The sequence below is a fragment of the Narcine bancroftii genome, chromosome 3 (genome assembly GCF_036971445.1).
Source record: "Narcine bancroftii isolate sNarBan1 chromosome 3, sNarBan1.hap1, whole genome shotgun sequence".
In the NCBI taxonomy this organism is placed as follows: domain Eukaryota; kingdom Metazoa; phylum Chordata; class Chondrichthyes; order Torpediniformes; family Narcinidae; genus Narcine; species Narcine bancroftii.
In genome coordinates this window covers 98,924,995-98,952,333 of record NC_091471.1, presented here as the reverse complement: position 1 = coordinate 98,952,333, position 27,339 = coordinate 98,924,995, and the positions used below count along the sequence as shown (strand labels likewise).

Genomic DNA, 27,339 nt, shown 5'->3' with positions numbered 1-27,339 from the left:
TACAACTTGAACAACCATGTTTTCGGGGCCAGGACTTGAAAAACTGAGTGAAACAGGTTAGAATTTTATTCCCTGAAGCATAGAAGAATAAGAGGAGATTTGTTAGAGCTATACCAAATTATTTTTAAATTGAACAACTGAAAAGTGGCAAAGCAGCAGATATGGATGGAATCCCCCCCAGAGGTCTGGAAGGCTGGCGGCAAAACTCTGCATGCCAAACTGCTTGAGTTTTTCAAGCTCTGCTGGGACCAAGGAAAACTGCCTCAGGACCTTTGTGATGCCATCATCATCACCCTGTGTAAAAACAAAGGCGAGAACTCAGACTGCTCAAACTACAGGGGAATCACGCTGCTCTCCATTGCAGGCAAAATCTTCGCTAGGATTCTCCTAAATAGAATAATACCTAGTGTCGCCGAAAATGTTCTCCCAGAATCACAGTGCGGCTTTCGCGCAAACAGAGGAACTACTGACATGGTCTTTGCCCTCAGCTCCAAGAAAAGTGCAGAGAACAAAACAAAAGACTCTACATCACCTTTGTTGACCTCTCCAAAGCCTTCGACACCGTGAACAGGAAAGGGCTTTGGCAAATACTAGAGCACCTCGGATGCCCCCCAAAGTTCCTCAACATAGTTATCCAACTGCACGAAAACCAACAAGGTCGGGTCAGATACAGCAATGAGATCTCTGAACCCTTCTCCATTAACAATGGTGTGAAGCAAGGCTGCGTTCTCGCACCAACCCTCTTTTCAATCTTCTTCAGCATGATGCTGAAACAAGCCATGAAAGACCTCAACAATGAAGACGCTGTTTACATCCGGTACCGCACAGATAGCAGTCTCTTCAATCTGAGGCGCCTGCAAGCTCACACCAAGACACAAGAGAAACTTGTCCATGAACTACTCTTTGCAGACGATGCCGCTTTTGTTGCCCATTCAGAGCCAGCTCTTCAGCGCTTGACGACCTGTTTTGCGGAAACTGCCAAAATGTTTGGCCTGGAAGTCAGCCTGAAGAAAATTGAGGTCCTCCATCAGCCAGCTCCCCACCATGACTACCAGCCCCCCCCACATCTTCATCAGGCACACAAAACTCAAAACGGTCAACCAGTTTACCTATCTCGGCTTCACCATTTCATCGGATGCAAGGATCGACAACGAGATAGACAACAGACTCGCCAAGGCAAATAGCGCCTTTGGAAGACTACACAAGAGTCTGGAAAAACAACCAACTGAAAAACCTCACAAAGATTAGCATAAACAGAGCCGTTGTCATACCCACACTCCTGTTCGGCTCCAAATCATGGGTCCTCTACCGGCATCACCTAAGGCTCCTAGAACGCTTCCACCAGTGTTGACTCCGCTCTATCCTCAACATTCATTGGAGCGACTTCATCTCCAACATCGAAGTACTCGAGATGGCAGAGGGCGACATCATCGAATCCACGCTGCTGAAGATCAAACTGCGCTGGGTAGGTCACATCTCCAGAATGGAGGACCATCGCCTTCCCAAGATCGTGTTATATGGTGAGCTCTCCACTGGCCACCGTGACAGAGGTGCACCAAAGAAGAGGTTCAAGGTCTGCCTAAAGAAATCTCTTGGTGCCTGCCACATTGACCACCGCCAGTGGGCTGATATCGCCTCAAGCCATGCATCTTGGCGCCTCACAGTTCGGCGGGCAGCAACCTCCTTTGAAGAAGACCACAGAGCCCACCTCACTGACAGAAGACAAAGGAGGAAAAACCCAACACTCAACCCCAACCAACCAATTTTCCCTTGCAACCGCGTCTGCCTGTCCCGCGTCGGACTTGTCAGCCACAAACGAGCCTGCAGCTGACGTGGACATTACCCCTCCATAAATCTTCGTCCGTGAAGCCAAGCCAAAGAAGAAAGACCAAATTATGAATGGTATATATAGAGTAAATGTAAGTAGGATTTTTCCACTGAGGTGATACAAATCGAAGGACATGGGCTAAGGGGAAAGGTTTAAGGAGAATATTAGAGAGAACTTCAGACAGCAGTGAGAGCATGGAATGAATTGCCAGCTAAAGAGATGAATGTGGGCTTAACTTCTACATGCAAGAAAAATTTGGACAGGTGCATGGATGGGAGGGACATGGACTGGGTGCAGGTCAGTGGAACTAGACAGAATAATAGTTCAGCACAGACTAAAAGGGTTGAAAAGCCTCTGCTGCAAACTGCAGAAAGAAACATTAATTATTCATGTGCAACTGAAAAGTTATTACTGGATGCCAAGTTTAACAATATTATTAATGGCACAAGTAGTAGTTGGCACCTCCTGTACAAATGCTGTGGGCATTAATTTGTTACACAGTAACACAATACCACACTTCAGTTGTTTGTCAATGCAAAGATTGGGCAGATCAGATGGTTATCCAAATTAGGAGTGCTCAATTCTCGCATGAGCATATTCCGTCCAACATTTGAATTTTGAGAATATCATGACTGCATGAACTGGAATGGTCAAATTTTTGAATTCAAGGTTCCTTTTAATTCATTAAAAATGTGGCATACATGATATACTTTAACTTTTGCCTGTTGTAAATCAGAGTTGCCATTAGTATTGCACAACGCCGTTTACAGTACAAGAAGCAAAAGAGTCCCTTCAGAGATTGTCCGTGGATTCACTGTCAGTGCTCCTGCGGCTGCACGGACTCCTATTCAATTCATCGGCAACCCAAGCTCCAGATCCAAACCACTGACGTGATCAGGAAGCCTTCAACACCCGAGGCTCTTTGGTAGCCCTTCTTGCCCTCAGCACCCATTTGAATCCATTTTCCAATACCTGGTTCCCATGAGCAAATGTCCAGCAGCCAGTGAGGGTCCCCCGACCACGTCACCCACAGTCTGTGTGGATGCCTCAGCTGTTGAGCCCCTTGCTGGTCTGCTTGCATGGTCACCATCTTGCACGGTCATTACTCTGCTTCTCCTTCTCAATGGAGAGCATTGTCCCCATTTCTGGTGCCCTGCGCTGATCCGCTGCTCCCCAATGTCTGCAACCCCTCATGGCAGATAGTACGGCCATCTTTGGATCAGATCTCACTGTTGCAGGTTTTGCTTTCAAACACAGCTGGCTCCTTTAACAGGCTGTTTTTCCGCTCTTAGGTCCACACCAGTGACAACACTGCCGTTACAGCAACTCTGGCATCACCGCCTTCTTTCACCCCCTCCCCTCCTCCCCAAACCAACATTCAGAGTGTACATTCTAAATCTAATTAAGTAAAAATTATCAGCTTTTCAGGAGTAAGAATTGGAAGTAATTACCCAATTGCCAACTGGATGCATCAAAATTGTGAAAATTAATTGAGAATCCCTTAATATTCATTTAGGATTTGACAGGAACCTTGAAGACCATATGCACATTTTCTTAAATGAATAACACAATGTCAAATCAAGACAAAACATCATGGTATAAAACTTACCTCTTTCAGACTATCTTTACATAGTGGACACATAGGGCTATGGTCTAAACTTCTTTCCAAACAGCCTTTACAAAAGGTATGGCCACATGGTGTGGTGACTGGTTTCAACAACAATCTGACAATATCAAAATTCATGAGAGAAAAAAAATTAAGTTAGAACCACATAATACATGCTTTCATTTTTTTCATTCAGCATTTTCTGAGATCTGGACATCAATGACAAGAAAAATAATTATTATCCATTTATATTTGTCCAAAGTAACTTTTAGCAACAGTGGCTTGAATCTAGAGACAAGACTGGTCCAGACATGGTGGTTTGCTAACATAACCAACTGTTAAAATTTCCATACCATCTAACCCTGCATTTCTCTGTTCCATGTACCCAAGTCTCTTAAAATCCTATTCGACCTGTCTCCAGCACAGTTTCACCCACCACTCTGAAGAACTTACCCCTAATTCCAAGTATCTTAAAACTATGCCTCCTGGTGTTAGCCATTTCAACCCTGGGCCATCCACACAATATATGTCTCTCATCATCCAGTACTTTTATCAGGTCACTCCTCATCCTCTCAGTCCAAGGAGAAAAGTCCAAGTTCACTCAACCTATCCTCATAAGGCAAGCTCTCCCATCCAGGCAGCATATTGTAAATCTCCTCTGCACCTTCTCTTTTGCATCCACACTTTTCCTGCGACCAGAACTGAACACAACATTCGAAGTAATTCCTCCCTCAAAATATTTTAGTGAACTATTATTTTTAAAAACATCAAGGATGAGAGGTACACAAGATTCTGAGAGGCTTAGATAGAGTGGCAGCCAGACAATGGCTAATATTAGAGGGGATACGTTGAGTGGAGGAAAGTTTAGGGGAGATGTCAGAGTTACATTTTTTAATCAACTGAGTGATGGGAGCCTAGAATGCATTGGCAGGGGTGGTGGGGATGTAGGCTGGTACAATGGGGTCAAAAGATGCATTAAAAAAGAGGGTTATGGTGTGAGGTAGGGAAAAAACAGATGGTTGTGGAATAGTTTACAAAGGTTGGCACAATGCAGTTATGTTCCATGTAAAACAATCCTGATAGTTTCTGTGGTAATTAGCAAGACATGCTATTTTTGAAAAATCTACATTGTAATTGAATTTAGAAATGCATTGCTTTTGTCAGATTTGAATGCTGATCATCTGGTAACAACTGTTGAGCCTCAGTTAGTTGCAATGAAATGTCTATACACAGTTTCAATAAACAGCTATACTGAACATCTTAAAGAAATCTAAGTAAAGACACAACATTGCACTTGAACACTCCAGCCAAGGCAAGTGTTTGCATGACTAGATTGTGGAGAGTACAATTCACCCAATGAGGGGGAAGGAAACTGTGAGATAGGATTCTATCAAAGCAAAAGAATCCTAAGAGGCATACTGAGACTGAATCCATATAGATAAAACCCAGCAAGTAAATGGCAAAATACAAGTGCCTAACCTTTTATGTGGAATTCCAAAAACCAGCATTTGGTGCAGTAGATGGCATTTCACACAAGTAATGATAATTTCCCTTTGATAAATTGTTTCCAGAGGGAGCCCCCCCCCCCCCCCAGCCTCTCTTTCCTTGGGTGGAAAAGTGACCCTTGGCCCGGAGCACCCGCTGGTAGAGAAGCAAGCAGCAGCTGGCTCAATGCGGGAGCAATGATGATCTTTGTTATCCATAATCCCCCACGCAGATGGAACTGCTCTGGTGCTGGCAGAGCGGTTCCAGCTGTGTGGGGGATTATGGGTAACAAAGATCATCATTGCTCCCGCATTGAGCTGTTGCCGTGATCCAGTGCAGCACTCCCTAAACTCCAGACTCAGCAGCACTGCAACCCTACTGCCACATCAGGAATTAGAAGGGGCTGGGTGACAGATGTCATTGCACTTCTGGGGTGTGCCTGAGGGCAAGCCTGCCGAGGTGATAGAGAACCTGATCATGGCTGGTGCTCGGCACCACTGCCCTAACGGACTGCTTCTCTTGCAGCTCTGCACCTTGTGTATGGCCTTCTGCTCCGTTTGGCCACTGGCTCCGAGCAGCCGAAGCTGACCACCTTTTTGGCCAAGCTCCTGGGCTACCCTGATGCCTATGATCTCTGCCTTCTAACACACTACTTGAAAACCTCCTGTATGGCGCATGTTGAACCCCGCACTCAGCCTAGCCGTAGGGGAACAATAGTCTGGCACTGGCCCTGGCCGACGGATGACAGGAGCTAGGAATTTGCCTAAAGGGACAAAAATATAAATGATTTTGAAATCTGGAAGATTTCGAACAACGGTAGGTGTCCGGTCCTGACAATTCCGGATAAAAAGTTAGGCACCTGTAGCACAATTGTCAATAAGCATTAAACTTTAAAAAGGGCTTGCAGTATAGAGTACATAGGTAAACTTCTAGAACAAAAAAGTACATTTGGTCATAGGAAATAAATATATACACTTCTTCCCATCATAGAAAGTTTCTATTGCTCATTTCCCCATGACACAAGAGACCATTTCAGCTCACCAAACCCTCTCAGTTCTCAGAATAATCCTATAGCCCCACTAATTTCTCTTGTAATCAATTCACCCATATTCCTATCAGGTTCTCTCAGAATCTACTACTCATAACAATTACAGCATGGAAACAGGCCATCTCAGCCCTTCTGGTCCACACCAAACCAAGTACTCTCCTCTAGTTCCACCTACCTGCAATATAACCATATAACAATTATAGCATGTAAACAAAATTTAACTTACCAATCTGCACATGTATAGGTATGCAAGAGAAAACTAGGGCAATTGGGGAAAATCCATATAGTCACAAGGAGAATGTGCAAACTACAAATGCATGGCACCAGAGGTTAGGAGTGAACAAAACTAACTTGAGCTGAGACAGGTCTACTAATTGTGCCCCTTTTTTTCCCCAAAAATTTTTATTGGTTTTATTAAATAAATGTTACATAGGTACATGACAATAAAGTATTAACAAATTTTATATAGCAATAAATAGTATTGAAACCTGTTACATTAAAAAAAGAAAACCACTTTCCAAAGTTAAACATGCCATCATATTGGACAACCATTGAGTGTGAGTGTGAGAGACAGCATTAATAGCATCTCATTAATATGGCCATTCAGCGATAAGGGAGGTGAGGGTAACTACTTGGGATTGTGAAGCCGTCAATATCAGACCTGTTGCCCCATTTATTCCAAAAAAGAGCAATAAAAGGATTTGGAGTCAAATTAATATTAAGAACTAAAGACAAGATACAAAATACCCCTTCCCAAAAATTGGAAAGATACGGACATAAGCAGAACATATGATACCCATTATTTCCTACCCCCCCCCCCCCCACACCCCCAAGAAATGTTGCTACAGAATTAGAAATTGTGGAATAATTGGTATTGAGTGACTATAAACAAATGTATTGGACTAGCAACTTTCAAACAGGGTTTCAAGTTAGGCAGGACAGCAGGGTGAGGGTTTGTAGGCTAAGGAAAGAGACAAGTTTGCGTAATTTGAGGGAGAAAAAGCAGGAAGTAGTAAAAAGATATTGTAGTGAAAATTGTGAGAATGCAAGAGAGGAGGATATGCAGAAGGTAGGATATAGGAGATCCCGGAGATGTATTTATTTTAATGCAAGGAGCAAAGTAAGGAAGTTGGATGAGCTAAAGGAGTGGATTGACATGTGGCATTATGAAGTTGTGGCCATTAGCGAGACGTGGTTGAAGGAAGGTTATGACTGGCAGTTGAATGTTCCAGGATTTCACTGCTTTAGATGTGACAGAGTTGGTGGATTAAGAGGGGGAGGTGTGGCATTACTTGTCAGGGAGGATATTACAGCGGTGTTGAGGCAAGGTAGACTGGAGGGCTCGTCAAGGGAGGAAGTGTGGGTAGAAATGAAAAATAAGGGTGAAGTTACTATTATGGGGGTATATTATAGTCCTCCAAATGGGGAAAGGGAACTAGAGGAGCAAATATGCAAAATAATAGGTGAGATGTGCAGTAGAAATAGGGTGGTGTTGGTTGGGGAATTCAATTTTCCAAACATAGATTGGGAAACGCAGTCAGTAAAAGGGCAGGATAGCTTAGTATTTATGCATTGTGTTCAGGATTGCTTTTTGCAGCAATATGTTGATACACCACCTAGAGGGGGAGCAGTATTAGATCTGTTGTTTGGGAATGCAGTGATCATGGGTCCATTAGCTTTAGCTTAATGATGGAAAGGGGTAGGTCGGGTCCAAGGTTCAAGGTCTTCGAGTGGGGTGGGGGGGCGGGGAAGAAAGGCCAGATTTGGAGAAATGAGAAGAGATTTGCAGAGAATTATGTGGGCTGATCTTTTTGCCAGAAAGGATGTAAAGGAAATTGGGAGGCATTTAGGGGTGAGATTTTGAGAGTACAGGATCTTTATGTTCCAGTCAGGGTGAAGGGAAAGACTAAAGATTCGAGGGAGCCGTGGTTTTCTGGTGAAATTAAGAAGTTGGTTTGGGACAAGAGGGAGGCCAATACCAAATATAAAAAACAAGGGATTGAGGAGATGTATAGTCGTTACTTAGATTGCAGAAAGAACCTTACGAGGGAGATTAGAAAGGCAAAAAGGTATGAGGTGTCCATAGCTAATAAGGCGAAGGTGAATCCTAAGGGTTTTTACAGATATGTGAACAGTAAAAGGAGGGTTAAGGATAGAATAGGTCCACTGGATGATGGGACCAGTGAACTATGAGATGGAAGAAATATTGAACAATTTTTTTCTCATCCGTATTCACGAGGGAAAGGGAGATTGGGCTATACGAGATAAGAGAGGCAAAGGGCTTAGTTATGGAAAGGATAGGGATTAGTAAAGCGAGAGTTTTGGAGCTTCTAGTGTCAATTAAGGTGGATAAGTCTCCTGGTCCTGATGGGATTTTTCCCAGGACTTTTAAGGGAGGTCAGGGAACAAATAGCGGGGGCACTGACCGTGATTTTTCAAAGATCACTGGAGGAGGGGGTGGTACCACAGGATTGGAAGGTTGCAAATGTTGTTCCTTCGTTCACAAAAGGCAGTAGGTGTAGGTCAAGTAATTATCAGCCAGTAAGTTTGACGTTGGTGGTGGGGAAGGTTATGGAGGGTATTCTTCAAGATAGTATATGCACATATCTGGATAGGCAGGGATTGAATCGGGGCACGCAGCATGGGTTTGTAAAAGGAAAGTGATGTTTGACGAACCTTGTTGAGTTTTTTGAGGAAGTGACAAAAAAAGGTGGATGAAGGTAGAGCGGTTGATGTGATCTATTTGGATTTTAGTAAGGCTTTTGATAAGGTTCCACATGGAAGGTTAATAAGGAAGGTTCAGTCACTAGGAATTATAAAGATTGTGACATGTGTTCAGAGGTGGCTGGGAGATAGACAGCACAGAGTCATGGTGTACAACTGTATGTCAGGTTGGAAGCCTGTGACAAATGGGGTGCTCAGGGATTGGTGTTTGGTCCCTTGTTGTTTATCATTTATATTAATGATTTAGAGGAGGGTGTGGTTAACTGGGTAAGCAAATATGTGGATGTAACAAAAATAGGGAGAGTGGTAGATAGTGAGGCTGATTTTCTAGGATCACAGAAGGATTTGGTTTGTTTGGAAGACTGGGCTGAAAGATGGCAGATGGAATTCAATGTAGACAAGTGTGAAATGTTGCATTTCGGTAAAAATAACCAGAATAGGACATATACAGTTAAGGGGAGGGCATTGAGGCATGCAGAGGAGCAAAGGGTCCTGGGGGTTATGGTACAGAGTTCAATGAAGGTGGATTCCCATGTAGACAGAGTGGTTAAGAAGGCATAGGATATGCTGGCCTTCATAAATCATAGTTTGGAGTATAGGAGCTGGGAGGTGATACTGCAGCTGTTTAAGGCATTGGTGAAGCCAGGTTTGGAGTAGTGTGCTCAGTTCTGGTCTCCAAATTATAGAAAGGATATAGATAAGGTGGAGAGGGTGCAGAGAAGGTTTACAAGTATGTTGCCTGGCTTACAGCATCTGGATTACAGGGAGAGATTAAGGAGACTGGAACTTTATTCATTGGAATGTAGATGACAGAGGGGACTCGATAGAGGCATTTGAAATTATGAAAGGAATAGATAGACTAGACATAAACAGACTTCCCCTGAGGGCAGGGGAGCTTGGAACAAAAGGCCATGAGTTAAGGGTAAGGGGGCAACACTTTAGGAGAAATATTAGAGGTGGCTTTTTCACTCAGCGAGTGGTGGCAGAATGGAATGATCTTCTGAATGAGATAGTTGCATCAGGGTACCTTCTGTCATTTAAGAGAAGGTTGGATGTGTACATGGAGGTGAGGGGGTTGGAGGGTTATTGGTGGAGAGCGGGAGGTTTGAGCTAGTGGAGTTGTTCTAGTGAACCGGTGGGGATTCGAAAGGCTGACATGGCCTGTTTCTGCTCTGTAAATGGTTATATGATACAGAAGATAATCTTGTGTGTCTCACGAGAGGAAATCTTCAAGTACAAAAATGGAGAATCGGCAGAGAAATATAATGTCGGAAAGTGTATGGTTATGCACTTGAGTTTTAAAAAAAATGGGCAGTCTATTTTCTAAATAGAGAGAAAATTGAAAATACCCAGATGCAAAAGGACCTAGGAGTCCTTGTGTAGGATAGCCTGAAGGTAAATTTGCATGTTGAGTTGGTGATGAAAGCAAATGCAATGCTGGCATTCATTTCAAGAGAAATAGCAGGCATGAAATTTTGAAGTTTTATAAAGCATTGGTGAGTCCTCACTTGGGAGTATTGTGAGCAGTTTTGGGCTCCTCATTTAAGAAAAAATGTACTGTCATGGAGATGATTCAGAGGAGGTTCACAAGGATGATTCTGTTAAATAAAAGAGTTATATGCGGAGCATTTGATGGCTTTTGAACTATACTCATTGGAATTTAGGTGAATGAGGGGGGATCTCATTGAAACAGTTTGAATGTTGAAATGCATGGACAGAATAGATGTAGATGGTTATTTTCCTATGGTGGGAGAGTGTAGGACAAGACGGCACAACTTCAGGATTGAAGGGCATTCGTTTAGAACAGAGATGAAAAACAATTTCTTTTGCCAAAGGGTGGTAAATCTGCAATTTGTCTCCACAGCCTGTTGTGGAAACTAGATCATTGGGTGTATTTAAGGCAGAAATTGATAGGTTCCTTTTTTTTTTAATTTTATTTAAATTTCCACAAACACATCAAAAATTATAATTTGTCTTGATCAAACTAATATTAATACATAGTGATTTAAAATATTTAAACTCACCCGCAAAATAAAAATCAGCCCGATAGAAAAAAAAACATCTGGATATTTAAGTAACACAATTATTAAAACTATCAAGTAAAATCAAACATATCTTAAGTTTAGGAGTCGGAAGATTCAGGTTGGGTGATTACAACCTAATTTCTGCAGTTTGAAAATATGTAAACTTTTCAAGTGGTTTATAACTTATTTCAGTATGCCATCTTCTCATTCCGAAATATGCATCTGACTTCCAAGTTACTACCATACATTTTCTAGCTACTGCTTGGGCTATTTTAATCAATTATTTTTGATATTTATTTAATTTCAATTCTATGTCAAAAATATCTCCCAGGAGTCACGTGATGGAGTAGTGGCCGGTAGGGGAATACCAGCCCTCTCCAGAAAAGAAGAAATAAAGTGAAGAAAATACAAAGTTCAAGAAATACAAAACAACAAATAAAAGAAAGTTGTAGTGAAAAGAAAGAAAATGGCACCCAAGAAGGAAAAAGTAAAAACAGGAAAAAAAGAAAAGACGCCAGAAGAGAAAGGAGAAGGCCTTACCTGCATGAAGAAACAGGGAGCCATTGTGGAGAAGAGAGCCCGTTCTCCGAGGACTGCAAAAATGGCACTGCAAACAAAAGTGTGCTGTGCGCTTACTAAGGAGAAGGAGAAAACCGACGGGAGGGGGGCTCAGCTGAGGAGCGGGCAAACACAATGTGACCAGCTGAGGGATGCCTGACACCAGGGCTCTCAGAAAAGCGACAGGAAAGGGAGTGAAAGGAAAGAAGCGCAGCAGGAGGCCCAAAAGTTGATTAGCCAGAAGAAGAGGACCAACAGCAAGAAGCCAACCAAGAAGATGCCCAGCAAAGTGAGACAAGCAACTCATCAGGAAAGTCAGAAGAGACACAGATACAAGGAAGAATAAGACACAAACACAGAAGAAGAGGAAGAAGACCATGATCTGCACAGAGAAATAGAAGGTAAAACAGATGGACAGAATATATATAAAAAAAATTTTCACTAACAAATGAGAGCATTAAAAGAATGGTTGACATTAGAATTTAGTGAAATGAAAAGAAAAATGAAAAGTACAGAAGAAAAAGTGAGTAGAATAGAGCTGGTCATGACAGAAATAGGGAAAAGATTAGAAAATGTGGAAGAACGAGAAACGGCTGTAGAAATGGAAGTGAATGACTTAACTTTTTATCACTTTCTTCCAATTTTATTCTTAAGAGTCACAAGAGTTGTTAGCTCAGAAAATTGATATAATGGAAAACTATAGTAGGCGAAACAACATAAAAATAGTGGGCCTAAAGGAAGATGAAGGCGGCACAGACATGAAGGAATTTATAAAAGAATGGATCTCAAAGGTCCTGGGAATGACAGAAATACAGAAAGGAATTGAAATAGAAAGGGCACACAGAACACTAGCACCGAAACAACAGAGACATAAAAAACCAAGATCTGTTTTAGTAAAATTTTTGAGATATACAACAAGAGAAAATATACTGGAGTGGGCAAGGAATAAAATTAGAGAAGACAATAAACCATTGGAATACAAGGGTCAAAAAATATTTTTTTACCCAGACATAAGTTTTGAACTCAAAGAGGAAGGAGTTTAATACAGCAAAATCGATCCTATGGAAAAAAGGTTATAAATTTATGTTAAGACATCCAGCTGTGCTAAAAATATTTATCCCTGGGGAACAAAACAGACTGTTCTTGGATCCAGAGGAAGCACGAGAATTTGCAGAACGCCTGCAGGACAGGAGAGATGAAGAGATGTAACAAGAATGAAGAATGGCGATAAAATATATATAAAGATGTAAAAATAATGTATAGATAAGAACTAAAGAAGGGAAGAAAAAGTAAGGGGGAAAACAAAAGGTGAACTTTGTTATGTGTGTAAAAAGACGTCTTTTCTGAGGGGGGGGTACTGGGTGGGAGAGAATAACCGTCACTGCGAAATCAATTGACACTTGCGATCGGGTTCGCGATCCAAATGGATAGGGGAGTTGTGGTTGCCCGGCAAGGGATAAGGGGCAACTCAGAGAGGTGGAGGGGTGGGGGGACATTTGGGGCTAAGGGAATATTTGAGTGGGAGTTGTTGAAGTATTTTATGTTTTAAATGCGTTGTCATACATTGAGTTTAAAAAGGGAAAACAGATGAAAATGGGGAAAAGAGGGATGGTGGTGGTGAGGAAGCAGAAATGAGGTGTAAACAGGATATGAGATGGTCATGTTGAATTATATGACTATAAATATTAATGGAATCATAAACAAATTAAATGGAAGAGGCTATTAAATTGACTGAAAGAAGAAAAAATAGGCATAGCATTTGTGCAGGAAACACATCTAAATGAAGTGGAACATAATAAATTAAAGAGAGACTGGGTAGGGCACGTAGCGGCATCCTATAATTCAAAAGCTAGAGGTGCAGCTATATTAATAAAAATGTACCAATCAAAATAGAGGAGGAAATAATAGATCCAGCAGGGAGGTATGTAATGATAAAGTGTCAGATATATTCAGAATTTTGGAATTTGCTCAATATATATATAAAAGTTTATGCAAAATTTGTTTTTAAGATTGTAGATATGCAATGGAATATATTGATAGGAGGGGATTTTAACCTTAATTTGGACCCAATGTTGGATAAAACTGGACAAAAGACTTGCAAAAATAAAGTGGCCAAATTTATGGTTAAATCAATGCAGGAAATGAAACTTATGCATATATGGAGGAGACAGCACCCAAGGGAGAAGGAATACTCACATTATTCGAGTAGGCATAAAACATACTCAAGGATTGATATGTTTTTGTTGTCTGCCCATATTCAAGGGAGAGTTAGAAAAACTGAATATAAAGCTAGATTGCTATCTGATAATTCACCCTTGTTATTAGCAATAGAACTAGAGGTCGTCCCACCAAGAAAATATGGATGGAGGTTAAACTCCATGCTACTTAAAAGGCAGGAATTTAGAGTTTATTGAACGTCAAATTAAAACTTTGAAATAAATACGGAATCAGTGAAAGACAAATTTATATTATGGGATGCAATGAAAGCCTTCATTAGAGGGCAGATAATAAGTTATGTAACCAAGTTGAAAAACGACTACAATCGGGAAATAGAACAGTTGGAAAGGGAGATAGCAAGTACAGAAAAAGAACTAGCAACAAGGGATGATATAACAAAAAGAGAATTGGGAGACAAAAAAAATCAAATACGAAACATTACAAACGTATAAGGTGGAGAAGAACAATGAAAATAAAGCAAAAGTATTATGAACTAGGAGAAAAAACACAAAATATTAGCCTGGCAACTTAAAACAGACAAGCTAAAAGAACTGTATTGGCATCAAGGAAAAAGGACAAACAAATTACATATAATCCATAGGAGATTAATGAGAACTTTAAGGAATGTTATGAACAATTATACCAAACTGAGAACGAGGGGAAAGATGACAAAATAGAAGTTTTTAGCTAAAAATGAACTGCCGAAATTGCAAGAAGAGGAACAAAACTGATAAAACCATTTGAAATAGAGGAAGTACAGGATATATTAAAAAAGCTGCCAAACAATAAAAAGCCTGGAGAGGATGGATTCCCAATAGAATTCTATAAAACATTTAAAGAGTTATTAATTCCTCCCCTCCTGGATGTAATGAACCAGATAGAAGAAACACAAAACCTGCCAGATTCTTATAAGACAGCAATAATTACAGTAATACCAAAGACGGGGAAGGATCCATCAACACCAGCATCATATAGACCAATATTGACCAGATTGACCGACTGTGTACCAAAAATAGTAAAACAAGATCAAACTGGATTTATTAAGAAAAGACGAACAGCAGATAATGTCTGTAAATCTATTAATTTAATTCATGAAGTTCAAGGAAATAAGATACCAACAGTGGCTGTAGCTTTAGACGCAGATAAAGCCTTTGACAGGGTAGAATGGAATTATTATTTCAAAGTATTACAGAGGTTCAATCTACAAGAAAAATATATTAATTGGATTAAAGCATTATATAATGGACCATTGGCGAAGGTAACAGTAAATGGATATGTATCGAACCAATTTAAATTAAGTAGGTCAACTAGGCAAGGATATCCATTATCTCCCTCACTGTTTGATTTAGCAATAGAACCATTGGCAGAACTGATAAGAACAGAAAATAAAATATAAGGGATAAGAATAAAGGAGAAGGAGTATAAAATCAGTTTATTTGCAGATGACATCATAGTATACTTAACAGAACCAGAAATATCAATAAAAGAACTACACAAGAAATTGTAGTATGGAGAAATATCGGGGTACAAGATCAATGCAAATAAAAGTGAAGTGATGCCAATGAGTAATGTGGATAATACAGAATTTAAAAAAGAATCACCATTCAAATGGCAAACACAAGCAATCCGATACCTAGGTATTAGGTGAGATAATAATTTAAGCCACTTGTACAAATTAAATTATCAGCCACTAATAAAGAAATTGCAGGAAGACTGAGAACATTGGAAAGAATTACCACCAACATTGATAGGGTGGGTAAATTGCATTAAAATTAATGTCTTCCCAAGGATACAATACTTATTTCAATTGTTACAAATTCCCTTAACAGAGAAATTCTTTAATGAACTAAAGAGAATAATAAGGAAATTTTTATGGAAGTGGGGGGTGGGGGGGGGGGGGAAAACCAAGGATAGTGTTAGATAAATTTACAGAGAGGTACAACCAAGGTGGTTTGCAGTTACCAAAATTTAGAAATTATTATAGAGCAGCACAATTAACGTATTTATCAGATTTTTATCAGACAAGGGAAAAACCAGATTGGACTAAGATAGAGCTAGATAAAATAGGAGAGAAGGTACCGGAACATATACTTTATAAGTGGGATGAAAAGCTGGTATGATATAAAAGCTCACCAGTAATGCATCATTTACACAATATATTGAAGAAGATTCATTTAGGAAAAGGAAAAAAACAAATTACCAAATACCAAAATTATTATTGATGCAAAATCAGCTAATCCCTTTTACAATAAACAACGTTTTCTTTAGAGAATGAGAGAGAAAAGGAATCAAAAGAATAGAAAATTGTTTTTTGGGAAATAATTTATTAACATTTGAACAATTGAAGTACAAATATGGAATAACTCATGGTACAATGTTTGCATATCATCAATTGAAAGCCTACTTAAAGGATAAATTGGGAAACCGACTGAGGTTACCAGAAGGAAGCAGCTTTGAATATGTGATTACAGACACAATGATAATTAAAAGATTTATAACAAACATGTACATTAAGCTGCAAGATAAGGAAAATGATGAAATAAGCTATAAACTCAAACAAAAAGTGGGAAAAGGATTTAAACATAAAGATAAAAAATGAAACATGTGAAAAGTTATGTTCTGGAACTATGAAGAATATAATAAACACAAGGTTATGCATGATACAGTATAATTGGTTACACAGGTTATATACCCCCCAAAAGTAAAAAAAAAAATGGGATCCAAGATTATCAGATAGATGTTTTCGCTGTAAGGAGGAAATGGGAACAGTACATGCAATTTGGGCATGTGAGAAAGTGAAAAAGTTTTGGGAAGATCTAAATCAGATATTAAATGAAACCACAAAAAACAACATACCAAAAAATCCAGAGATCTTTCTTTTAAGTCATCTAAGAAGTAAGGAATTAGGCCTCAAACTGGATGAAGCGCAAAAAAGATATATTATGATAGCCTTAGCTGTAGCAAAAAAAAATGTATAATGTCAACTTGGAAATCGGAAGAAAGCCTGAGAATACAGCAATGGTACATGGAAATGAATAAATGTATTGCATTGGAAAAAATAGCCATTTAAAAAATAAATTCATATTATTTGAACAAACTTGGGAACCATACATGGAACATTGCCTCAGACCTCCACCCCCTAAAATGTTAAGACGATAAAATGACCTGATCGAGTGGAACACACTGTCCCCCAAGGATTCCGAATAAAGGAAAGCAATTCCTTTGTTAAACCAAATGTTTAAAAAAATATTTATTGTAAAAGGAATAAGTTGATTCTGATTCAATATCATTCCTGGTGACTGAAAACTTCTTATTCCCATTCCAAATGTATTTTATTCCAGATTTTAAAAAATGTTTCAACAAAGGAGCATCTCTACCTCCAATAAACAACTTATTCCATTTATAGATAAAATTCTCTGATTTATTCTATTTTATTCACTTCTGTCTATATCCATGCTGGTTTATCTCCCTCTTGAAAAAAAGGAGAGAGAAATCTCAATTGTGCTGCTCTATAATTCTTAAAATGTGGTAACCGTAATCCTCCCATTTCAAATTTCCATGTTATTTTTCTAATGGAACTCTTGCCATTTTTCCTTTCCAAATAAATTTTCTTACACACTTAGTTCTTGAAATTTTTTTATGGTATATAGGTAACGTTTGAAGTAAATATTGTACCCTAGGAAATATTTTTATACAGTTAACCTTTCCTATTAGAGTTATAGGTAGTTCCTTCCATTTCCATAAATCTTCTACTTTCTTAAGCAAATGATGTACAATTCAGTTTAAATAAATTATGTAAATTATCTCATTTAATACATAGACATTTAATTGCATCTCTCTGGCATTAAACTTTCTTTCCCTCTTATATTGCTTAGAATCTGCTCTAACTATAGGCATTATTTCATTATCACAATTTATTTTGTAACCAGATAGTACTCCATATTCTTTTAATCTTAAATACAATTTACTTATTGACCTTTCTGGTTCAGTCAACTACATTATAACATCATCTGAAAACAATCTTATGTTCTTTTCTCTTCACTTAAAATCTTTTAATATCATTATCAAATCTAATTCTGCTAAAGGCTCTATTGCTAAAATAAATAATGAAGGTGACAATGGACATCCTTGTCTACTTGATCTAGTCAATTTTTAAAAAATCTGATATTTGCCCATTTGTTACAACTTCTGCTTTAGGTTTATTATGACCCAATTTATAAATGTGGGTGCTGATTGATAGGCTCTTGATAAGCCAGGGCATCCAAGGTTTTGAGGAGAAGGACAGGCAGTGGGGCTGAGTGGGAAAATTGATCAGCTCATGATTAAATTGCAGGGCAGACTCAATGGGCTGAATTATTGTGACTATGTCTTATGATCAGATGAGGAAGCCAAATAGACAATAAAAAGAAAATGGATAAAAGTTTTTAAAAAATGGTAGCTAATTAAAAAAAAATTAGATAGACCAACAAGTCACATTATAACTACAACCCAGAAAAATAAGTTTTAAAAAAGTATAGTGTGGACATATATAATTTTTTTAAAGAAAAAAAAATAGGATTTTATGCAAAAAAATCCTAACTTAAAATTTGGTTGACCTATGCAAGCTCTATTTATTAGTTGGATGGTGCTTTATTTCAGTTCTGATTCAGTTTAAAACTTAGAACTAGCATAGAAATTTTCATTTGCCAAATTTAATATTTCCATTGAATATTTCTTACCTCATGCAGAGAGGGCATTCAAAGTCTGATGTATCTATTAGATCTTTTGTTATTGTACTCTCAGAACATGTTAAATGGCACAGCTGTTCAATATCTGAAGACAAATAAAGTTTACATTTTATGAAGGAAAATTTACTCCTTTTTTTGCTCAACAGGACTATTTTGAATTACAGTAATTGTCAATAATTGGACATCAATATTTACTCTAGCCACATAATAGAACAAATCAATCTTCCTCGATTATGAGTACTTTGCAAAACCCTGAGCAAAAGTAACATAATCCAATAGAGAAAAAAAAATCACACCTTAATACTTTATGCAACTGTAGAGTCAAAACAGTAGCAAGATATATTAAATTAAAATATAAAGCTGCAACAATTCAGATATGAATATAGTATGTGAATTTATTTAATTCTTGCACTTAAGAACTGCCAAATTTAAAGCTGCATAGGCAGCATTCATTCTGTACTCCAGCATAACAAAACTCAATGACAGACCTCGTTTTTGGTGTTTATTCTTCCAATTGGCAGTATTCTTTATTTCTTGATCACTGACAGACAGCTTTCTTTTCATGTAAATGGGTTTCTCTTGGCTTGAAAGCAGTGGAGCTGAAAAAACTTTTCTCAATCCAACAGTTTTCTCCACTGATGGTGACAACTGTACCAACTGTGTCTGATTCAGACATACTTGCTCTCCCTTCTTGAAGTTTGATGCATTTGATGTCTGTTTAATACAGATGTATTAAAATGTTTGTTAGTTTATGTGCACTGAATTAAGACAAGCCATCATTTCTGATGAAATGCAAGAAAAATAATATGCAGAAAACAAGAATGAAAAACTGAATTCAGCCAATGAATATAATTTAACATGTGCAAAAAACAAAAATCAAGAAACTCACTTCGTTTTTCAACTTTGTTGAATGAGGCAGAAGTTGACAGGAGCTAATAGCAGTAGACAATTGCACTGTCAAATCTTTATTTCGGCTCTTCAGTAATCCTTCTTTAATATTCTCAGGACCATGGGACAGCAAATGAGACAAAATCTATTTGGGAATAAACATGTTTCAATCCTAAAAACATTCAATATTTAAAAACATGAGGTACAATTCAATTTGCCAGAATAATCCCATTAATGCTTTCCTCATTTCCCCTACTACTTATTTTTTCTAGTACACAACCATCAATCAACCTCTGACTGCTTTTTGTAATCAACCTGCATGAATGGATTATCATTACCAACTAACCTACTAACAGTCATTAATATTATAGAAACAAACTTATGCAGTTATGGAGAGATTGTGCAAACACAACTTGGACTGTACTCAAGTCCATGCAGTTGGTGCAACAGTTACCATATATTTCAGCCTACAAGTCAAGCCGTGAAACCCTAAAAAATGTCTCCAGTGGTGGTGGGGGGAGGGGTCAACTTGTACGATGTATATATTTTTGAGACCTTCAAATTACCAAAAAAAAATTGATGTCAATTCACTGCACAAGTCAATGCTGGAAGGACCTCCCCACCGGGCGCTGCCATAACTGTTCCTACTTGGGACCCTGTGGTCGCGTCGCTACTCCTGCCTAGTAGGCCGAGGTTTCGGCTCCCGCCTGGAGAATGATGTTGCAGCTCCAGCTCAGTGCGCGCTGACTGGTAGATGGAGGGTTTTTTTTTTAAACTTAATTTACAGCCTTGTTACTTGCGACTGGGGTGCTTTAAAAAAATTTGGGTTGCTCCTGGGAGGCCCAGACATACTGAAAAATTGGGTAAAGAACTTGTACGCTGAAATATATGGTAAATGGTTAAAAAAAATTACCCATTCCAAAATTTTAGATTCTGTCTTCATTTAAATTATCTATATAAAAAAAATGCCTGGATGTAATTTAGTCCCACAAATTTAAACATTCAATTCATTTGAATTTTCAAGTCATTAAAGCTGCAGAAAGACTTTACCTTTTCCAATTCTACTTTTGCCGGAGTAAAAGTTTTAGCCAAGGCCAAACAATGAAGAAACAATTGAATCGCTTCATCAACCCGACCCATCACATAGAGCACTCTGCCTTTTCGAAAGTATCCCTGAAAGAATTGAACAGCTTTTACACAAACTTGGAGGTAAACAGGCAAAGGCTACTCCAAATTGGACTATAATCATTCAGTAACAAACTAGAATAGAATTGCAAGCCCAACTCAAAATCCTCATTTAATGACAGCTGTTTTAAAATTTAAACATTTGAGGTACCAATTGCATCCAAGTTTTGAAACACTTGCACAATGAACTTGAATGGTGACCTATCATTTCTTGTTTTTATGTATTAAGATTAAATAACATTTTTAAGTCCCAAAAGTATACTGCGGAGGCTGAAATGTGCCTTTGTAGCAAGTACTCGACTTTCCATTAACCCAAAACATAATACACATTTACATAAGCATCTTAACAATTGAACATCTTTATTTTAAATTTTAGCCAAATTACAATTCCAACCAACATCATAATACCAATGGCACTTTAAAATGGTCCTGGACTTTTTTGTTTCTGGATTGACTTTATATTCACTTAACATTTTGCCATTCAAGGAAACAATACTTTCTGAACAAATCCAAATGATTTTATATTGGCAAGCATACTAACATTGGCACAATATTTTAATTATTTGCACTTTAACAATTTGACAGATGTGGATTCTATGCAATTTAAAATTTTAACTTCTAATACTTATGGATTAAAAATTTATTTTACTTATAGGGAGATAGACTAACAATAGATGTGGATTATTATTTTGTTTTAGACATAGTTGCTATTTTTGGATAAAATCTTAATAAAAATATTAATGTCAAAGTAGTAGAGATTTCAGCTCTTCTGGAGAAGCACTACATTTTAAACACCCAATTAAAACAAGTCTTACTTCTCAGTTTTGATAGTTTAATTATTTTTTTAATTTACAGATATAGCATGGTAACAGGCCATCCTGGCCCATGCCTCCCGAATTAACCCACAAAATCCGTACATCTTTGGAATATGGGAGGAGACCGGAGCACCCGAATGAAATGGGGAGTACATACAAACTCTTTTAAGACAGCGATGGATCAACCCGGGTTTGCTGGCACTGCAAATGCATTGAGCTAACTGCTTCACTGAATGATGTGAAAATAATGCAGTATTTCAGTTATTAAGATGGTTGTCTTTCAGTTCTTGGATTTAGAGCTGTTCTTAACTTGTAGGTTCAACTACACAAAATTGTTGAATTGATTGGATGATTTAGGCTGATTCATTTATTTACATTGGCAATGAAATACATTTCTGTCCAAAGAGACGGTGGAAAATAGTGAAATGCACAATACAACTTACTTCAGGCCAAGCAGGCATTCTTAAACACAATGTTTCTATATCTTCCATTGCTTCTTTGAATAGTTGAAGATGAGCATATGATTCAGCCCTGTAGCTCAGAAAGGAAATATCACTGTGCTCTGAAAAAATACAAAAAATAGTTATCCAAATCGTTGACATTTAAAGTTCAGTATAAAATTGAATATTTTAGCTTTCTCCATCAATAACAAGGGTAAATAGATTTCTCCTGTATCCAGTAAAAATGAGATCAGGAAACCAGTGTTGAAGCCAAAAGATCAGACCAGCTATACGCAATGCAGTATACTCAAGATCCTATTGTCCCTTAAGCAAGTGAGAAATTATATTTCTCAGGATATATTTCACATTAACTTGCACATTTCCATCATGCTTGGCACCTTGATGTACAAATATACCTCATAATTTGAAAATTGGTTAAAAGTTAAAACAACACATCCAGAGCACCAACATGTGCACGATTTTGCTTCTGCACCTTTCATATATTTATTAAATAATTAATATTCAGGTAACCCACAACTTCAGTATTCTTTAGTACTCTTGTATACCATCTCACTGCCCTGATTTGTCACTTGCCCACTGTGGTGAATATCAGCCAAGCTGCCTGTCTCCCCTCTGGCGAGCCTTGCTGTACTAACATTGGCTGTGCATTATCTCCACTGTTAAGGACACTGCCCTTGGATATAACTGTATATGCATCTATTGTCTTTCATTATTGTACCATGAGTTTCTCCTAATAAAAGCTATGATTATTGTTTGACACCGTCTTTGTCTACTTCATCAACTGGCACTTCAATTTTATTAGCAGAAATGGATGCAGCCCTCAGGCCAGAGCGGCTGATAATCGACCCGAGGGCCAGAGAAATTTTCAACCACTGGATTGCTTGTTTTGATTACTACATGACTCGAAACAACATGGCCGATGAGGTGATATAGTGGGGCCACCTGAACTCTCTGCTGGGTGAGGTCCCTTTCACCGTAACGCAAGGAGCTACCACTCTGGCTATAGCCCAGGAACGTCTGACTGCGTACTATGCAGCGCCATGGAACGTGGTGCTTGCTCGACACCAGTTGCTGACTAGACGCCAGAAACCCAGGGAAAGTGATGCTGCCTAAGCACTGGCTCTCAACTCACTGGCAAATGAATGTGATGTCAGGGCACTCAATGTGCAACAACACTGCAATGCCTTGAAGCTGGATGCTTCAATCCAAAGCTGGATTGACTTCAGTTACATCTGACAGAGGCTGCTGGAGACGGAGCCCTTAACCTACAACCGGGCAGTCACTCTAGCCAAAACACTGAAAAGTGCCATGCGTTCCAGTGAAATGCTAGAAACCGAAAAGGAAACATCCAGGAATACTGGAACCCCGAAGGAAAGACAGACAGAAGTGCCTGGCTCGATTTGCTACCTGCAGCTATTGTGGGAAACTCGGCCTCTTTGCTCAAGCGTGTAAGGCGAAAAGTACACCTGCCATGATCATTGTTTGACCACGTCGTCTTTGTCTACTTCATCACCCCCACCCCAAAAATATGGTTTCATTTGGAATGGGGAAAAAAGTCTGCTGGAGGGACTCAAGCAGCTTCAATTGGGGGGGGGGGGGGAAAGAAAGAACAGTGTCACCGCTTATCACCTTCCACCTGGTTCCATCACCTATTTCACCCTTAGCCCGCATCTCTTTAAACTCACCATCTTCCTTCTGAGGCAGAGCCCTGACCCAAAACATTGACCATTTCTTCGCTCTCACAGATGCTGATTGCCCAACAAGGTTCCACCAGTAGTTTCTTTTCGTTCAAATGTTAAATTGTAACAGCAAATTTGATACATTACTCTAATAGAATTGATATACCTGCACGATCTGTGATGACGAGACCAGACGCAGATTCCGGAACAAACAGAAGGGCGCAGTGTGGCTATAACGGTGACGTCATGGTCTGGACCAAGTCGGAAAACTTTGCACAAGTCGGCCAACACCACGTCAGTACTTTATTACCTTGTGGACAAACCTTTCACGAGAAAGAAAATCTCTCCCGATTTTGAACGGAGCCTCCACCTCCCTCCAAGGTTGAGAATTCCAAAGACGAGTCCAGAGCCCCATTCATAATGATAGGAAAGGTGGACATAACGATTGCCCCGGAGAGCGACTTTAACACTCAGCGGAAGTATTTTTTAATATGCAATTTCACCCCCCCCCCTTCCCCTCTCAAAAAGGTTGCAAGGAGCAAACTCCTCCTGACCGTCCGTCCCAAACTCAAATACAAAACACACGCACCGACAACGTCACGCCGGTTATGCAACCGTGTTGCACAAGGTCAGTCCCGGCCGACAATCTCAATCAACCGTAGAGATTCCCGGAAAAGCTGTCACTCCCGTCCGGATACTCACTGAATTCCCGCTGTTCCACCATCGCCAGTACCTCGGGGAAAAGACCCTCGGCCAGCAACTCCTCCAGTCGGATCTTGTCCCGAGCGCGGCTCACTTCGGCCGGGAACCACTTGGCCACAAGGTGAGCCAGGATCACGTTGGAGCGTGGGGAGCGGGCCGCCCGCTCCCCACATAGTTTACACCGGGGATCCCAACGAAGACAGAGCCGGCAGCAAGTGTGGCCGCAGCGCAGGGTGACCGGCTCAGCAAGCAACCGCCAACAACCGCCGCAGTCCAGCACGCCCCTGGTTCGGGCCGGGAGGCCGGCGGCCGGAACCGGGTCTCCTGCCATCGCTCGCCGTTTGAAGCCGAGCAGCAGGCAGTCCACCAGGTCGCCCAGCTGGGCGGCTCCGCGGCCCCTCTCCAGCACCTCCCGCAGCCGCTCGGCGGTAGCCTGGGCAAAACCGCCGCCCTCCCAAGCCTTCCTCACGGGCGCCGGGCCGAACCCCGCACCGCAACCCCAACTCTCTTCGCTCGCCAACGGCGACGCGCCGTCCTCACTCCGCTCCACCGACATGTCCGCTCGACGGGAGAGCCTCGGGCACGGGCCGGCTCCTCCCTGCGCGCTCCCGCCTGACTCCGAGCGCCGCCGCCATTGGCTAAGAGTGGCGAAGGGGACGGGCCGACCAGTCGCCGCGAGCTCCCGCGTGGGCACGAGCGCCGCTCCCATTGGCTGAGAGTGACGAAGGGGACGGGCTACGTGAAACAGTTACAAAAGACCTGTCGCAAGTTTCATAACATCGCGGAGGTAAAGAGGGACATCTGTGCAGTCGGGATAGGGAGTCAAAGGTAGTCATCGTCATAGGCCTGAGCCCTTCTTCAGGAGAGTGGAAAGTCAGGCAGGTGCCTGAATAAAAAGGGGGACAGAGGGAGAAACTGGTGACCGGCAATAGGTGTGTGGTGATATGAATATGCAACTGCCGATGGATAGCTGGCGCATCCCCCACTGATGACATGCTCCCTGGTAACTCCTCCCCTTGTCGACCTCCCTCTCCCTGACCTCAGTCGAGCACTTGGAATCGGGCTAACTACATGTCTAAATTATAATAAAGCCTATTGTTCCTCACTCTACGGCTTTGCAGTTAATGATAGAGCCTATCATTTTTAATACTTTCAATTTTCAACATGGGGTGGACAAGTTGCTATGACCCGTCAGACTAGACCTCGACCCACGGACGCCCGGAGCCCAAGAGCTGTACGAGCAGTGGATCGAGTCCTTCACAAGCTTCTGAGGACCTCGTGAACTCTGACAAGAAGAAACTCAAGTTACTGCAAAATCGGGAGAGATTTTCTGGCCAGGAAGAGTTTCTGCACTAGCCTCACTCAAGGCCCGAGGGAATATCTTGTCAGGCTGTGGGATTTCTCCACCTTTATTTGCTTGAAGACATGAAATAACTCAAAAAATTTTAAAAAGTGTCATGAATTCTGTATCTGTAGCCCCTTTTCCACTGGCATCCCAGTTAATTAGCTATGGAGTGTCCTAGGATAGGAAGCCAATTTGAGCCATTTCCACTGGGACACTAATTGGTTTTCCACTGAACATACTCATCCTTGGGGATTGGGGTGTTCTACCTTCAACTGGAAACGAGTGACTTTCTACTGTCACTTTTCCACTGGTTTTATCAGCAAATACTGGAGATATGAGTGAGGTTGAGGTGGTTAGACCCCGGTGTGAAATGACGTCATTTGTCATTGGTGTTCGGACAGGGTTCATTTTCCATTGGACATTGTCCCAGTAAATTCCCAGTTAATTCTTGGGACAGGGTGCCAGTGGGAAAGGGGCTAGTATCATCTGCCAGATGCTGTGCTGCAGTAGGTGAACATTTGGATGCCACCTGCTATTTTTACTAGAAACTATTGGTGTTTCAGACATTATACAATTGTTTTTTTTTAAACTTTAAAATTTTATGGCATGAATTAAAAAAAATACATTTAAAGAAATAATAAAATATAAGATAATAAAAATTAGAATACTACATCATTAAAATACACAAATTAACCCCCCCAATAATTATCACACAACATTAATCATATAATTTAAAATTAGTCCAACCCTCCCCCCAAAATAAAGAGTGAAGAATTAATTAACAATATTGTAAATAAAATAGAAAGAACCCCCACTTACAAAAAAAAGGATAAAACTTAACAACAACAAAAAATTACTAACAACAAAAAAAATCAATACTAAAATAATACCCTTAAACATATATATAAATCAAACATAATACATGTATTTAACAAATGAAATCCACTTTAAAACTAAGTTCAAATATTAAAATCATATATCAACCACATATCTGTTATACAAAAAATCATAATTAATAATACATAAATACAGAATTTACATTAATACCAAGTTTCCTTTATAATTCATCGAGAGAACAAAAACACCCCTTAGAAAAACAATCAGATAAACTTTTTATTCCCTTCCCCTCCCCTTATATAAAAAAAAGAAAAAAAGTTCAAACTCTTATAAAATTCTCCATATTCTTCATTTATAACATCTTCAAAATTCTCTATAGAAATTAACTTAATTTTATTAAACTCTTCTCCCTCAATGTATTTGTACTTGATTTTCTTCTTTTTCTTCTTATCATCTTTTCCCTCGTCTTCCTCTTCATCTAATTCAACATCCTCAATTTTTTACTTATTATCTTCTGTGACATCATCCTCTTAAAAAAGAAAAAAAAAGAGAAAAAAAACCCCAAAAAAAGAGAAAAAAAGGAGAGAAAAAAAACCTCCTAATTCCCTCTCAATTACAATCAGAAAACAAAAAGAGTTTTAAAAAAAAATATTTATTTAAAAAAAAATTTAAAAAAACCTTCACTTCTTAACCCAAAAATTAAAAAGAAAAAAAAACAGGTCGGAGGTCACAACTACCTCCTCCTGTTTAAACCGCCCAAAGCGGTAACTCCCCCAAATTATTGGGTATGAGATAACTCACAGGTAGCTGATGACTTCTGGAAACTAGTGCCCACCCAGTTCCCTCTCCCAACTCCCATTTCATTAAACTATCATCATTATTTAAACTATTTAAACTCTTCTCAAAAAAAAGATAAAAGATTTATTTTTTTAAATCAATGTTACCACTTCGGTCACCATTGCTTCTATTTCTTTTAAAAAACTGGATCCCACCTTACATCTCTACCCTCTTTGGAGACCTTGAAGGACTACATCGTTCCAGAAACTGCATGATTGGTAGAGACTGAGCAAAGTCCATAACCTCTTTAGGATTGTCAAAGAACTTTGGCTAATTTCCATCCTAAAAAAATCTTCAGTACCGCTAGAAAACCTGAATGTTCCCTTATGTCTTTTTTTCCCACAACCGTTCTTTCACAGAATTAAATTTGCGT

At 39.6% G+C, this 27,339-nt stretch overlaps 1 protein-coding gene across 4 annotated transcripts in view; it reads right to left on the bottom strand.

The window, feature by feature from the left end:
- Nucleotides 1-24,688, bottom strand: part of LOC138757385 (LON peptidase N-terminal domain and RING finger protein 1-like) — a 61,596-nt gene extending 36,908 nt beyond the window's left edge. For all 4 annotated transcript variants that reach the window (XR_011353559.1, XR_011353560.1, XM_069924601.1 and 1 more), the window contains exons 1-7: nucleotides 23,948-24,688; nucleotides 21,549-21,667; nucleotides 20,156-20,278; nucleotides 19,107-19,250; nucleotides 18,706-18,931; nucleotides 18,209-18,302; nucleotides 3,438-3,552 (exon numbers count right to left, since the gene is read on the bottom strand). Coding sequence is in view for 2 of the 4 variants with exons in the window: in XM_069924601.1 (XP_069780702.1) it covers nucleotides 3,438-3,552; nucleotides 18,209-18,302; nucleotides 18,706-18,931; nucleotides 19,107-19,250; nucleotides 20,156-20,278; nucleotides 21,549-21,667; nucleotides 23,948-24,656 (1,530 nt within the window). In the remaining 2 variants the exon portion in view is untranslated. The remainder of the gene's footprint in view (nucleotides 1-3,437; nucleotides 3,553-18,208; nucleotides 18,303-18,705; nucleotides 18,932-19,106; nucleotides 19,251-20,155; nucleotides 20,279-21,548; nucleotides 21,668-23,947) is intronic.
- Nucleotides 24,689-27,339: the final 2,651 nt, after the last annotated feature.